At 27.5% G+C, this 17670-nt stretch overlaps 1 protein-coding gene across 1 annotated transcript; it reads right to left on the minus strand.

Moving 5' to 3' along the window:
• Window positions 1-586: 586 nt before the first annotated feature.
• On the minus strand, window positions 587-2101 carry LOC129300315 (purine permease 1-like). Its single transcript, XM_054938880.1, has 2 exons — window positions 1292-2101; window positions 587-1185 (listed from the first exon to the last, which is right to left on the minus strand). Exons 1-2 carry the CDS (start codon window positions 2009-2011, stop codon window positions 835-837), a joined length of 1071 nt encoding a protein of 356 aa, XP_054794855.1. The 5' UTR covers window positions 2012-2101; the 3' UTR covers window positions 587-834.
• Window positions 2102-17670: the final 15569 nt, after the last annotated feature.

Raw genomic sequence — 17670 nt, forward strand, 5'->3', positions numbered from 1 at the left:
CACCACTTTCGGCCCCTTTCGAGCAAACCGAAGCGGTGTGATCGATGAACTATGGATTTAAAGACTGGCCAGACTTGCACTCTTTCTCTCGCTCTCTCAGCATCGTGAGAGGATGCTCCATTCTGGTCCGTCTCACTTTCGGTTGTTTTGATGTTTTCAGAGTTAAGACAGTGGAGAAAAAATTGGTGCTACCGAACACTAATTCAATCAATGCACCATGCGACGATTGGGATCCATATGGTTTTTATTTTTTATTTTTTGGGTGGGTGGGGTGGTGAGGCATTGATTTTCCTTACCATAAAGTATTTAATGTGTATCGATTGGCATGCAGTGAGTAAGTGATAGGAAGGTGCTGGCACCAATTATGCTATGGCTGTCATCAGGTATCAACCATGCTCTTCAATTGTGTTATTATTATTATTTTTTTTACCATTTTTTCTAAGTACATTGTAAGATATGGTTAGCTAGATAAGCTATTCTTTTATAGATTAAAAGGGCCAAATGTATTTTCCCCTTTTTAATAATAAAAAAATACTCAAGTATGTTTTTATGTCCATATCTAAATATTTCATAGATATTCTCTACATAGAGTATAAAATTAAAATATTGTTATTGAAAGCCTAACTTAAAAGGAATGTTCAAACGTGCGTGCTTTTACTCCCAGCAATGATGCTGGTGGGAAGCATGTAGAGTAAAACACTCCGAAATCATCAGGCAAGCATACAGATGCATTCTATGCGGAATATAACGAAAATCAATACTAGCAATATATAATCCGATGCATGCCACACACAAAAATTACAAGACGCACGTATTAATATACGAGTATCGGATTCATGGATTAGGAAGAGTGGGAGGCAAATCCGTATCAGGGGTGGGATTATTTTGCTTCTTTTTCTGAATTTGTTTATACTCTCCGTAGAAGTAGGACACAAACCCCCAAATTGAGAGACCCAGGCTAACTCCTTTCTCTGCTGTGAAATTCTCTCGGTAGAAAATTACGGCCAACACTTCCGTCACCGGCAGCATCACGGCAATTATAATACCTGAAAACAGTGAAGAGGCACAAAAGATAACTCCTATAGCTCCCAGAAAGAAACATTGCCACATGATCGCGCTGCACGCCAACACTACGTAATATTTTGTCTCCCCCAGCCCGAATTCTCTCGCCTCTCTTCCCATCACCTGCAAAATATAACGCTTGAGTTCCCTGATAAGATATGTATATAGATCAATTTTTTTTTTTAAAAAAAAAATAGAGTTGCGATGAAGAGATCCGAGAGCGGTGAACCTTGAAGTCATTGTTGACGATCATCCCGACTGTACAGAACAGGGTGGCACCGAAGCTCATCACCAACTGAATCTGGATGACCAGCACGTAGGTCACTCTCCGCTTGCTCTTGCCGTACATGAGCTCTATCAAAGGCAACAAAAAACCGTACAAGGCCGCCGCCGTCAGCGTTAACACGAACCCCAGCACGTATTGCTTGGTGGACTCGCCTCGGGGACGATCTCCGGATGAATGAAGAGCCAGCACACCAGCTCCAGTGGTGAGCAAGACGACGGCGTTTATGGAGAAAGGGGTGAACTTTTGCCTGACGAGAAGGAAGGCGAAGGCGGCGGTGAAAGCCAGCTGGGTGGCGATGATCAGAGCGGACGTGGAGACGGGGAGGCGAGCTAAGCCGTAAGCATAGAGGTAATCGTCGAGGCCGGTGAGAACACCGATGACGAAGGCTGAAAGGAACAGGCGCGCGTCGATGAAGACGAAGGGCTTAGCTTGTCGGGAGAGGCGGCTGCGAATGAAAGAGATGAATAGGGGAAGGAGGCAGACAGGGAATCCACCGGTTTCGAGCCAGCTGGAGAGCCAGACGCGTTTGCCGCCGTGGAGGAAGTAGAGGCGACTTATGAGAGGGCCACCGCTGGTGCCTAGACAGAGCAAGAGGCAGTTTGTTAAGAAAAGGACTCTCTTGGCGCTACCCTTTCGCGGCTCCGATGCTTCCCTGTCTTGCATCTTGCGCGTCTCTGTAACGATGCTGGTTCAAACAAACTGTTGCGGTGTGTGCCCCGTCCTGGGTCGTCCGGTTCACAGGAGTGGAGAAACACTCTGGGTTACGCTCAATGATTTATATATATTAATTAATAATTAATAATTAATTAGTGGCCATTTAATTTTAACGTTCCTCAAAGAATGCCGGCTCGTTATACCCCACCCTAGATGGACGTCTTATTCTTTTTATCAATTTCAACTAATTATTCAATTGAGCAAGGTGTACATTATAAATAAATATTAAATTAGTTCAAGTAATTAAGAAACGCACGAATCTTATCTGTTGGATCCTTTTGGACTGGCCAGTGTTCCTTGTTTGTTTCTCGCCGTATTAATGTACTCCGAATATAAGTTTGTTTAAAAAAATTGTACTCTGAATAATATGACAATACTAATGAAAAATTAAAAGCTTTCACTAGCTCTAACTAAAAATGCTAGATGCTTTTATACAATTTCTTAATTCTTACTAGTTATTTCCCCCAATTAAAAAAGTAGGATATTTTTTAATTAGGTTGTGCTAGTCGAAAATATGAAAGTATAAAACATCTTGTAAAATTAATAGTAATAAATTATTCTATTAGAAGACAATATTTAAATATAGTGATGTTTTTTTATAATTTTAATTATACAAACTATTATTAATTATTTGACAATGTAATATATTTTAGATCTGGGTAATTACGTTCAGATAGGATCTCGATCTTCTGCATCACTGCCTCGGACCTCGGCTAAAGAGAAAAAAAATTAAGCCATAGACGCTGGGGGGAGGAGGGTGTCTCCATTTCTCTTCCCTCTATTTCCTTCCATTTTTCTTCCATCACCTTTGAATTAAACTTTTCAATGGTTTAGATTTAATTTTTTAAAAAAATTGTTATTTTAATTTTATATAAAATATATAAATAAAATATTATAACTTTAAATGATTTAGATTAAACTTTAATAATTTAAATTTATTTATACACTTTTTTATAAAATAAAATAATAATTTTATTAAAGCCTCAATTTGAACCATTAAATTTTTGATCCAAAGGTGATGGGAGAGAAATGGAGTAAAATGGAGGGAAGAGAAATGGAGACAACCTCTTTCCGACGCTGGGGGTGTGAGTTTGTTGAAAAATTGTCTACGAAAACAGAGGAGAGACGACGAGGATGGGGGCACGTGGTGGGTGCCTCTCTGTTTTTTTTCTTTTTATTTTTTTTTCCAACTATAGTTAGATTAAAATTTGAACCATTCAATTTAAATATTTAATAAAATTATTTTTTTTCACATCAAAATATGTAAATAAATTTAAACTATTAAAATTTGATCTAAATAATTTTAAATTATAAAATCATATATTTTATGTATAGTTGAAAATGTTTGATCAAATGGTCATGAAGGGAAAATGAAGAAAATGAAAAGTAAGAAAAAAAGAGACACCCACCGGGGGCCACAAACATGTATTCATTTTATTTGTTGTTTATTGTATGCAATTAATTTTTGTTAAATATAGCACACAAGAGTATATATCCCATGACTCGGAGTATTGTTGACTTTTTTCCGCAATTTTGTTTCCGGGTTGGGGTGTCTGACTCGTTGTTTGCGTTTTGGACATCATTTTGATAGCTGATTTTGAGTTTTGAAAATACATAATCAATTCAAGAAATATTGATATGAGTTTTTTTTTTTAATTTGTTGTAACTAACTAAATCTCATGTATAGTATGCTATCAATGATCTGTGGCATTTGTCATTAATTTAATAATACATATGAGTCGGCTTGCCTAGTAGAATATATATATATATATATATAGCAACAAATTTAATCTTCATGTTAAATTTTTTAAGATGTAATTTAGAAGTCCCCGATTGACACCAAAATATTATGTGCGCGCGCGCGCCCATGTCCTATGATCTCCTCACATTATCTTGTAAAAGGCATTAACATTGCCAAAATATATTAATCTAAATGATTTGTTTAAATGGTCATAACTAACTAATATATTATAAATAAATTAATTTCATGTAATATATAATTGGCAGTAATTTATGATACTTTAGCATTAATTTATAGGGTTAGTGTGCAAAGTAAACTTGAAGTATGGTGCGAAAAGCGTCTTGAACCCTAAATTATTAAAATATATAAAATAAATTTTAAAATTTTAAATTCACAACAAATTAAATCTTATTATTAGCTCATCATTAATGCCATTGTTGTTCACTCAGTGGGGCCCAGTCAAAATGCTAATGTGATGATCCCTTACTGATGTGTCATTTTTAATCAGCACCACAGATTTTAAACTATTGCGCGAGTAACATCTTGAATATTGAACTTTAAAATTTAGAATAAATTACTCTCATTGTTTATGTGTAAAACACTAAGTATTATATAGATCAAATTAACCTCAATGTGGTCTGCCACGGTGCATGCATCGTTAGCTGCAACAAATGACCCATAATTTTGTAAGATGACATTTTTTTGGCTCCTTTTTTGTAATGTTTTCCAAGCAATTAGTATATCATGATTTTATATATTCTATAACTCTGATTTAATCTTATTTTAAATAATATTTATTTATTTAATGATGAAAATTTGGGATCTCGTTTGAAAAAAAATTTAAATATTAGAATATTTTGCGAATGATGGATGTGAAAGCCAATAATTTTATCAATAAATTTCAAATCTAAATTAACCGATTAATTAAAATATTAAACTTATCTTCTAATGGGATCCTAGGTTTTCATCATTAAATAAATAAATATTATTCAAAACAAGACTAAATCAAAATAATAGTGTATATAGAAGCATGAGATACCAATCGTTTATAAAATATTGCAAAAAAAGAGGCAAAAAGTGTCATTTCATAAAATTATGAGTCATTTGCTGCAGCCAACGATGCATTTATCTTGGTGAATCATATTAAGGCTAATTTAGTTTATATAATAATCAGCGTTCTACACAAATGGTGCGAGCAATTTGCTCTGAATTTCAAAGTCCAGAGCCTAGGATGTTACTCACGTGATAGTTTAGGATATGTGATGTTAATTAAAAATGACATATCAATAAGAAACTGTCACATTAACGTTTTGACTGAGCCCCACTAAGTGAATAGTGAAGGCATTAATGGTGAGTTAACGATATGGTTTAATTTACTATAAATTTTAAAAATTTAAAATTTATTTTATACATTTTAAGAATTTAAGGCGCTTTTCACACAATACTTCATAGTCTATTTTGCACATTAATCCTAATTTATATGTACATTGATGCAATAATCAGAATGTATCTTCCATGATCTCCCCTAACCAAATGTTATTTAATTTAACTATGCTTTTATAATGTTAAGAAAAAGAAGCACCCTTGCATATAGGGTGTATAAATCATTGTTGAATATCTACACTATTTTTATGTGACTTCGTTATTGATTTGCAAATTTTTCAAGAAATTTATCAACTGGAATTGATTATCCTTATAGTTATTTAATGGTACTAGATCCGCGGAGAGAGCAACGGATGGATGAAAGCAAAAATTTGTACTTAATTTAAATACCAACACTTCAGAATAATAATAATAATATATCATGGGAAGGGAGGAATAAATGGGATGGCATGGTCCGCATGGATGCGTTTAATGACCTGTTTGGAGTTATCAAATCACAAAATTACGCACTTTCTGATGGATGCATACAGTCTCCATCATCCATTAACTGGTCAACCAACAAACAGCAATTAGATGCACAGTTCGAGTCATATATCCAGACTACCTATTACTGTATACTAGTGCACACTTTACATACAAGCTCTATCTATTAATATATCAATTGTCTCAATTTATAAAACACATTTAAATACAATTATACATATCAATGAAATATATCAAATAAACTTTACAGTGTTATATTTTTAAAATAAAAATATAAATTTTTTAAAATGTTCTTTATTAGTGCTTCATTTAAAAAAAATTAATCTTCTAATTCTTTAATTTTTAACTCACTTGTAACTCAATCTTTCAGCTCTAATTTGCTATGACTTAGTCCCTTGACTTGTAACTTACTTGTAACTCAATTTCTCAACCTTTGACTCATCTATAACTTAATCCATCAACTTTTCATTTTTTTTTTGTGTTAGCTTAGGTTTTATATTAAAGAGCAAGATGAGAGTATTAAAGTAAGATATGATCATTTTTTATTCTTTTTATTTGATAAAGATAATATTTAAAAAAAATTAAAAAATAAGGATTAAGTTATAAGCGAGACAAAATTTAAAGGGTTGAATCACAACAAATCACAGTTGAGAAACTAAATTACAAGTCAGTTAAAAATTGAAGGATTAAAAAATTAATTTTTTTCTTAAAAATATTAAAGAAAAAGGACATAATAAGAATAATAATATTAACAATGTTATTAATAAGATTTTATTTTTATCAAAATATTTTATATTTTAAAATGTTAACTTTCTTTTAAAATATTTCATGATTTAAAATTGAGGAGTATAATCCAAGCTTTAAAGCCGTGATAATATACCCACATGTCAGGCATCATAATCGTAGCATCTGATACTCTCGTGTCCACCACGGGTATCAAAGGATGAGGACCAAGGTTCTGTTTCTACCACGCCAGGCTCAAAATTTCTGTGATAGATTTTGAGTTTCCTTTTTCTTTTCTTTTTTTTTTTTGGGGCTCAAGGATTTTGAGCTTTAAAATACCTACTTTATGTTTGGTTTATATCCCATCCAAGGTCCAGGTGGCTCAAATCTCAATTGATATGTCAAAAGCTCACTAGGTAAATAAAAATATTGTTTGGATAAATTATGGATGAGGAGAGCTTTCCCCCCTCTCAATATCCATTCGAGCACGTGACATGTGGGAGGACGCAAACCTCAACACCAACATGACATGCAAATGAATGTTGACGGATGAGGAGAGTTTTGGAGGATAAAAGTTCGTGCAGAGCTACAAAATGAAGCTTCAAGACAATGTTGGAAAAGAAAGGGAAGAAAGCACAAATAATAAAGACTTAGATTTGAATATTATTAAAGATAACCCACCCTCTTTTTTTTTTTTTGATATGCAGTAACCCACTCTTGTCGGTTTGCTCAGTGAAGCATTAAAATGAGATTATCGTTTTGTTTAAAGAAAAAAGTGCTGCTGATATACTTGTGTGTGGCATAAAAAATATTATTTTATTACTGGCATAAAAATAAATATAAAAATTTTAAAATTTAATATTTATAATTTATCACTAAAATTCTACCTTTTTAAATTTAAATTTTTTGACTTTATCAATTTATTTTTTATTTTTTATTTTACCTTTTTAAAAAATTGTAATTTTAAGTTTAATATTTTTCTAAAAATATCAAATTAGGTAAAATATATATATATATATATAAGAAAACCCATGTCCATTTTCATCATCATACATCTTTACTGGTTTTTAAATTAAATTATCTAAATAAATTTTAGTTTGTTCAATTAACTTTTAAAAAGAAAAAATTAGCTTAATGGCATCAAAAAATATAATTCTTAAAAATTATGGATGAGATTTTTAAATAGTTTGGAATGTGGCCAATCATAAAATTAATTAGATATATTTTATTTTTTTATTCTCAGATTAAATTTATTATTAAAACACAATATATTTATTGTAATTAATTCTTAACTAATTGAATCTTTTTTTTTCTGAATCATTCCTTTTTTCTCTAAATGTGAAACTGCTAATGACTTTTTTTATTGTAGAACTTTTCTTCTCTCTCCCTCTCTGTTTTTTTCAAGAACACTATGAAGAGGATACTGGACACTAAAGAGACATCTTCATTTTTGAAAGCAGACGACTAGGCTAAAATTTATTATCTGTTATCAAAATTTCACCATCTTCACATATCTCGTTAACCTAGAATTTTTTACGAGTTATGTTTGATTCATTTTGAGCAAATGATTATGTATTTTTCATATTGTTGAGTTACGATACTGCATCATTGATATATATATATATATAATATTAAATAAATAAGTTTATGTCTGATTGTCTAGTTATGTTGATCTACAATAGTATATTAGTTATATACAGCAATATATCAATGATATAGTATTGTAAATTAATAATAAAAAATATATAATCATTTACTCAAAATAGATTCAACACAGCCTACAGAAAAATTTAAACTCTTAATTTATCACAAAGAATCAAATATCTAAACTAATAAAATAAAAAATTATGAATTTATTACTCCATTTCTCCATCGATGTGCTCCATTCCGTCAATGTATCTCGCCTTGCGTTTGTCTCTCGTGATCATGACTAATTGACTATGGCTCATTTACATTGCTTTGCTGTCTTGCATTCGTCTCTTTTGCATCCAGTTCCGTCTTTTTTCTCACATTCATTGTTAAAAAAGAGCCATTTTAGATTATATATCTTGTATTCATTGTGTTCAGTTCTAAAAATTTATTACGTTTTAAATCTTTTAATATTTGCAAAAAGCAGATAGTGAAAGGGTAGTTTTATAAATTAATTATAAGCTAAATATTAAAAAGATCGTTTTTAAAATTTTAAAAGGGACAGGCTATTTCTTTTACTTGATCTCATAATATATCCTATATGTATAAAAGCTCCTTTTAAAAATATGTATCTAAATATAAATTATGTTAAATTTACATACTTTTTTTCAACTTTAATTAATCAATCTCAGTTAATTCTCACATCAATTGTAAATTTTTTTAATTCAAATGCACACAATGATTGCTTAAATTGAGCACGGACCTCTGTGTGTGTAAGAGAAATACATCGGTGAGCATCATAGTGGGGCCTGAATTACAGAATTAGTAGCACATTAGGAAGTGTAGCCTACTTGGTGTTAAAGAACTGAAAAAATTTAAAGGATATTTCAAAAAATTAAAGGATCAAGTTAAAAACTTATATAAAGTTAGATGACTAAAAGTATATTTTAACCTATTAAATGAGCATCTTTTAGTTAATTGAAAATAAATTAAAACATTAGTAACCAGAGCATTTTAGTCTGAAATATGTGAAAGAATTAAAACTTGATTGCAATATGAGATGTTGTTATTAAGATAAATTGACTTCTACTAAAATATACTCCCTCCATTTATATATATATATATATATAAATTTATATCACACAATTTAAGAAAATCAATTAACTATAATAATTATATTTAAAAATAAAAAATTAGACTAAAATGTCCTATGCTAATCAACATAAACATGTATTAATTATTTTTTATTAATGTAAATTATGAGGGATGATTTAAAAAATATATAATAAATGCTTGTTGAAATAAATTATTTTTCTTATATAAAAAGTAAAAAAAAATGATAGTTTTTCCAGCAATAATAAAAAATGGAGGGAGTGTGAAACAATTAAAATTTGTTTATTTTTTTTAAGACAAGGGGACTAAGGACTGGGGACTGGGGAGTGTATTTTATTACTAATTTTTAATATCATAAAGTATTTTTTTTCAAATAAGTGTGTTAAATAATATCTATGCCTTTTTGTGTCTTTTAAGGTATAATTAATAAAACTTTTTTAAAAATAATCTTAATTAATGGTGTGATTAATAAAATTTCTCATTCATACATCTTATTAAATAAGAACAAACATAAAAAATTATATAATTTTAAAAATAATCAATTAACTTATTAAGAATGTAATTTAGTTAATAGTATCTTATAATGCTAAATGATTGAGGATAATTCTAACCAAAAAAAAAAAGGTAGGTACGACATGCATGGATGCGTTTGTCTACATACTGAATGTTCTCACTTTTTTTTATCATTTAAAACCTGACTCTTTTGTTTTGTTTTATTATTATTATTATTATTTTTTGGCCAGAATTTAAAGCCTGACTTAAATATAAACTTCTAACCGCAGTTGCCAAACTACACTTTTGTCTGGTGAAACTTTTGTTTGATTTTTTTTCATTTCATATTAAAAAATAAAATTTTATCTTTAGAAAGTTAAAATTTGTTTAAATAAAATATTTTTTTAAAAAATATATCTTAAAACTACATTCAAATAGTAGCTAAAAGTGAATTTTTAAAATGTAACTATTTTGAAGATTTTAAAAAGTAAAATATTATTTGACCATACTACACCAAGTTTAATCTCTTTTTCTTTTATGTAAAAAATAGTTAATTCATTAAAAATATAATTATTATTTCAATAATAATAATTAGGTATCAATTTTTTAACATTATAAATTAAATAATTAATTATGTTAATTTTTAGCATTAATGTATAATAAAAATTACAAATCTTTATTACATTTTCTAAAATTATAAATTAAAAAATATAAATAACTAGAGATCAAATTTTTAGCATTATAGATCAAAATTTATGTTATTTAAAATATTTATCATATTTTTTAAATATATTACACTTGTATGATAAAAATTTTAAATCATCACAAATCAATATTCTTTTTTGGTAATTGTACAGTTAAAAGCATATTTTACTATCACAAACCAAATAACTTTTAATGTATCAAACTAACTTTTAAAAAAATATATTCGAATACAAATTTCATTAGAATAACTGACGTTCACTAAACTGACTTTTACCAAATAAACTTTTATCAAATAAATTATTGATAAACTGAAAACCAAACGCACACTTAGATAATAATGATGGACCAAACTTTTGAAAAATAAATACAAATTCATGATTGGAATTTGAATTTTAATGATGCACTAAATGTGTGTTTCATTTTTAATTTATCAAAAGTCTATTTACTAAAAATTTATTTGATAAAAATCAGTTCAATAAAAGTCAATTATTGTAATGAAATTTATACTCAGATATATTTTCTCAAAAGTTAGTTTGATAAATTAAAAGTTATTTGAATTAATAATGATTTGTACTTTTAAATATATAGTAACAAAAAAAAACATTACTTTATGATGATTTGTAATTTTTGTTATACAAATATAATAGATTAAAAATAATTAAAAAATATGAAAAATTTAAAATAACATAAAATTTAATATGTTAAATAATAAGAATAAAAAATATGAAGTTTAATATGTTAAAAAAAATTATATAATAAATAATTCAATATTCATTACCTGACGAGGAAGCACCAACAATGAGGAGAAGGAGATGGGAGAAATTTCAGTCGGAGGAATGGCAAACAGTGCTGAGAGGAGTAGAGATGAAATTGGAGGACTGTAGGTGAACTCATGTGAAGAAAGCAAAAATATCAAGAATAGCGTGGTCAATTAAAAAAATAGATACAAATCTATTTTCCATATTAAACACTCAAATCACATCTGCTATTTAAAATCTAACTCAAAATAGAATTCTAAAATTCACTTTTAAATGCCATTTCAACCCACATTTTAAAAATTATTTTGTTTAACTAAAATTTTTTTAAAGAACATTTGACAACTGAAAAGTTAAAAAGTACTTTCCAAATGCCAAAACCTATTTATCCAAACGAGTTTTTCTTTCGTTGACATTGCCACCTTTCCATCAAGTCTCTTGTAAGCATTTGAAGAATTTGACACTTGTAAAGAATTCCAACATTGGCGAGACGGCAAATTGCCAGTGTCCAGTTGTTGTCCATCTAGGTGCTTGGGTCTTCAGTTTTATCTCAGCACTATGCTCCCCACGCCCGCCGGTGCTACGCACCGTTTCATGCTTCTGAAAAACTTGGGCCATTCGGATTTTTTTAATTTATATTTATGTTTTTATGTATACTTATTAAAATAAAAATTTATAAATTGTATGAATAAACATGTTCATTATTGATTTTGAAAATATAGATTTAACTTAGGCAGGCCATTTTAATATTGTTTTTTATAATTTTAATAATTAACTATTCAGATGTATTATAAATAGTCTAAATTTAATGTTAAATTTTTTTATAATTTTTATTTCAATAAATAAAATATTAAAATAAAAATAATCTTTTAATGGACACTTTCTTAAAAGACCAGGAGTTCAAAATGTTAAATCAAGACACTCAGTTTATAAGAATTATAAAAAATTTTAATATTAAATTTGATCATTTAAATTAAATTTGTTTAGATTGATGAGGAATAAATTCACATAACTCATATAATTTTTTATTTTAATAAATATAAAATTAAAATATACAATTTAAATTTGAACTGTTTAGGTAAAAATCTAAACAGTCTAGATGAATATCATGGTGTTCATCAATCAGCAACAAGTTGAACGCATGCTCCCTCTTTTCTTTATCGTTGGGAAATTCTAATTATATGTGTTTTTCTTTAATAACAAGAAATAAGGACATTTTTGTTATTAAACGAGCATTTTAAAGTCAGGAATGAAATTAAATATTAGTAAAAGGAGCATTTTAGTTTGGAATATTCAATCCCAGATATAGTTAAGATAAATTAATACTTATTCAAATATATGAAACAATTAAAATTTGTTTATTTTGTTAGATGGAGGAGGGATCCATCCCTGTATATAAAATATTTTAATTGAATCTCATATGATAATAAAATTTTATTTTTTACTTGAAATCACAATAAATTACAATTATAATAATTTTTCATGGCACTAATGGGAAAAATATCAAATTAATATCTCTTCTTTTTTAAAAAAAAATATAAAATTATCTACTTACTTAAATATATTACAACACTTTTTATATTTAGAAATAGAATAAACTTATAAAAAAATACGGGAATGTAAAAAGTGTATCTTAAATCTTAATCCATAAAATCCAAAATTCAGGTATCACGCTGACCTTGTCTGTGCACTAAATATTCTCACCTCAGTTTAAGGCTGGACTTCGGGTCAAAAAGAAGGGAAAAAAAAGGGGGGGGGGTCTGAAAGAGGTACATTTTTAATTGCAACCGTCAATTACGGATCTATACAGTGAAATGCAAAATTATATACATCATAAATAATTTTAATTTTAATTATGAGCTAATTTTATCCTTTAATTTTAAACATCACTCTATTATTACTTTGATATTAAAAATACCTAATATTTGTTAATTATCAACAAGTTTTCACTATTTTTTTAATATTTTTTATTAAGTTAAGAGTCATTTTTACTTTTTAACTTCTATTCAAAAAGTTATTTTTGTCCTTCAATTCAAATATTCTACAATAAAAAATATAAAAATTATAATGTGAGGCTCACTAATGATGAAAAAATAAAAGGATGATGAGGAAATAAATTTTTAAAGCGGGGAGAAAAAATTAACTCATAATTAAATTTAAAATCATTTTTAACCTTTCTTATACAATTTAAGAATAAAAATAACATTTAACTCTATCAATAACAATGATGAGCAAAAACTTCACATAAATAAATACAAAACCTTTGTAAATTTGAATTTAAATTTTAGATTTAAAATTTCATATGAAAAAAAATATGTTTGTACTCCATCGGTTAAAAAAATATATTATTTTTAAAAAAATTAGATATTAAAAAATATAAGACATTATTAATTTTTAAAACATGTAATCACTACTATTCTTTCAAAAGTGTCATATTGAATAAATCATTTCATATTTATTTTAAAACAAAATACTCTATTAGATATAAATAAATATAAAAAGATAGAGTTATGTTGACGACAAGCAACTATTTTATTAGGGGTAAAATTTAATTAAAAATATTTTATATTTTTTATAAGAGGGAGTATGTGAATTAATTTTTTTAAATTTAAAATTATTCATTTGAAAAGTATAAAACATATTAAAAATAAAAGAGAGACATGACAAGATTTGAAACAAAAAGAAGAAAAAAATGAGACGATTATGCACCAAGAAAAGACAGACGGTTTGAATAGTTGGAAATTTAAATAACTAAAATATAAAAGAAAACTAAAATTAAAGATAAATTATAATATAATATGAATGTGAATGTAAATTTGATTTAATTCCATCAAATTTTATATATCCAACTAAACTTTGAAATAGTTGCAAATGGCCCTTTGCTTTTAAAAGTTTAAAATTAATCCCATGACTTTTAATTTTATTTTTTAAAATTCTTTACTGTTAATTATATTTTTTTATAAGGGTTAAAATATCATTTAACTAAAAAAATATTATTAAACAAGTTATTATATTGTAGAACCATAGCTAATTAATTTATTATATTTTTTGAATAGATGAGGCATTGACAATACCCAATAAAAATGTTATGCTCATCATATAAAATTTTAAATATTTACTTTTGTATTACCTTTATATTTTTTTGTTATTAATGATGCATAATTTTCTTATATTAAAAGATAAATTAATATAATACATTAATATTTAAAATTTTAAATATTTAAGCCATGTGCATTATATTAACTTAACATGAAAATACAAATTTAAATTTAAATTCTAAAACAATAAAACCATGCACCACTAATAATAAAAAAATACAGATAAAACCAATATAAATATAAGTATTTAAAATTTATACTATAATAATAATATTTTTTTAGTTATCAGTGCCTTAACTATCTAAAAAATTTATAAAATTGATTGTAAATAACTATATTATATAATATTTTTATTTAATAATATTTTTTAGTTGAACAAAATTTTAACCCTTATAAAAAAATATAATTAACAATAAAAAAACTTTGAAAAAACAAAATTGTTAAGAAATTAATTTTAAAATTTTTAAATGTGAGAGTGATCACATACGACTATGTCAAAGTTTATAAAAAATTTATACATTTTGACCTATCCAACTAAAATACCCGATCTAAATCCAAAGTCAAACCCAACATTAGTATTTTTTACTATGCCATTGTCCCTTCCCCTTTTGCCTTTCACTTGATAACTATTACCTTCGTTCTAATTTATAAAACATATTTTGAGATAATCCGGTGTCTTAAAACATATATAAGCCTTTTAGTAAAATAATATTTCTTCAATTATGCTTGTTCTAACATTACACATCCCTCTTTATTATATTTTCTCTATTTATTTAATATTTTACAATAATGTTATGTTAGATAATGATTATTCCTGGAAATTTATAATTATATTTTTAAAGGATAAAATTGTAAATAAATTTAATAAATTTTGTTGATACCTATAACTTTATTAAAAAAATTATAAACTGCGACAGAGGGAGTACATTGAAAAGATAATATGATCTGCGACAGAGGGAGTACTATCAAAAGATAATATGATACTTATCATAGGCTACAAGTCTGATCATCAAGAGGCAAAATGCTCCCCCCCCCACCTCCCCTCAAAAGACAACATGTTTGTTCCTGCTGTTTTACTCTGTCTCCCATGGAGAATGGAAATGGCTCCCCTTCCCTCAGTCGATTCAAAAATTTTGAAGGAGAGGAGAGCTAAAATTTTCCCTCCCCTTCCCTCATTTTGGCTCCTTTTAAATTGGAGTTTTCTGGAGGGGAGGCAAAATTTATGAATAATCTACCCTTAATTTATTATTGATATTCCAATAATGTCCAAGTACCAAAATTGCTCCTGCACTTGTGAGAGCCTTCTTCCTCCAGATTAAGTCCCCAAGCGAGCAACATTCTTCTTCTTATAGGTTGACTCACCCAAGCTATTAGTTTCACTGTCGGCATCATCATGGTCCATGGACCCTCGCTCTCCTCTGCACAGGGTTGATGCATAGAGCAAGAGATCATCCAAAGCTCCTTCTTTCTCGAGCTTGACGGTGAAGGCTTGAAGGGGAGAGACTGACACAATGACATGCGTGAATATCTGAACGAACCACTCTCCTCTTATACTTCAAGAAATATTAAAATTAATTTGAGAATTAACAAATAAAATAATTCAGTTTTAATTGTTTTTTCTCCTAAGCTGTGTAGATTTGGACATGATTATTGACAAAGTTTTAAAATGTGAAATCATATAAACATTGCAATGGGGTTAAGGTATGCGATTAATTTACATAAGGAATGATTAAAAATATAAAACTTAGATATAAGGATATAATGATTAATTAGTTAATACCTCCCCTCTCCTCTCCTCTAAAACCAAATAAGAGATAAATTAAAAAATTTATTTCCTCTAACAAAACAAACAACAGGTAACATTAAAACCATCACCTTTCCTCCTCTTTTCTCAAACCAACACAGCTTAAGGGAAAAAGGGAAAAGGAATGGCACTGCTCACATTCAAATCAAAAAAAAAGCTAAAAATGCATAATTTTTTTTTTTTTAAGTTTGAAGAGTTACATGTGACATCTTTAACCTTTACATGTTTAAAATCAACCCCCTAACCTTTATTTTATTTTTTAAAACCCTATATTTTAATTATGTTATTTTTCATAAGGCTTAAAATGCTATTTAACTAAAAAAAATTATTAAACACAATAATATATTGCAGAATCATAGCTAATTTTTTTTTATATTTTTTGAATAGTTGAAACATTGATAATAGCTAAAACAAAGGTTATTATCACTATATAAAATTTTAAATATTTATTTGTGTAGTAGTTTCATCTTTTTTTGTTATCAATAGGTACATACTTTTCTTGTATTAAAAAAAATAAATTAATATAACATGATAATATTTAAAAGTTTAAATATTTTAACTATGTGCATTACATTGTCTAACATAAAAATATAAATAAAAATTTATCTTTTAAAATAATAAAACCATGTACCATTGATAATAAAAAATATTGATAAAAACTAATATAAATATAAATATTTAAAATTTTTACAGTGATAATAATTTTTTTGATTATCAATACCTCAACTATCTAAATATTATAAGAAATTGATTATAAATAGTTATACAATATATATTTTTGTTTGATAATATTTTTCAGTTAAATAACATTTTAACCCTTATAAAAAATAACATAATTAGCACTAGAGGCTTTGAAAAATAAAATTAAAGATTAAAAGAGTTAATTTTAAATTTTTAAAGATGAGTCATAGCAACTACTTTAAAATTCAAAGAGTTTATGCATACATTTTAGTCATTAAAGAAATACTCCTGTTTTCGTTTACATAATAATAATAATAATAATAGTAATGATAATAATAATTTCTCTGTGAGGGCACATTTTGTTGCGCAACCACTCTAGATTTGCTTCCCATTATACTGTAACCCATATTGACTTTAAATTATTGGGGGAAATTAGTTGTATACATGTATTTCTAAGAAAAACATGATGAGAGAAAACCATAATCATGAACCTTGTTAGAAGGTTAGTTAACTTGCAAACTCTTATCATTGTAATCCTATTCAATATGCCCCTTGTTTGCTAGTAAAATTAACTTGATTCGACTTAAATGCCTTTTAGGTTAAGTGAATAAATAGCCGGCAAAAAAAAAAGTGAATAAAATAATTTCTCTGCGAGGCAAGAATTGTATACATTGTGGTTTTAAAATAGTTGTGCTATTGCAATCAAAATCAACACACGCACGCGCGCACATATGTAATTTATTAAAAAAAAAATCCATGCTATTTTATAAATCATTATGATCAGTATTCATTCATGCATGTGCTTTGAAATATTCGCAAGACGAAATTAGATCCAAGTGCAAACGATACGGCACTGCTGTTCTTACAAAATGAAAGAAATATTTTTCACGAGTAGTAGCATATATATCATAAGAAAAAAAAAAAACTAACCTCTGTTTTTACCTTGAAGCAGAGGTCTTAAGCAAAAGTAAAAACTGTATGATCATCTCTGCATGTCCTGC

The sequence above is a fragment of the Prosopis cineraria genome, unplaced genomic scaffold, assembly GCF_029017545.1.
Source record: "Prosopis cineraria cultivar Desert tree isolate PC_DT_omini unplaced genomic scaffold, ASM2901754v1 PC1531, whole genome shotgun sequence".
In the NCBI taxonomy this organism is placed as follows: Eukaryota; Viridiplantae; Streptophyta; class Magnoliopsida; order Fabales; family Fabaceae; genus Prosopis; species Prosopis cineraria.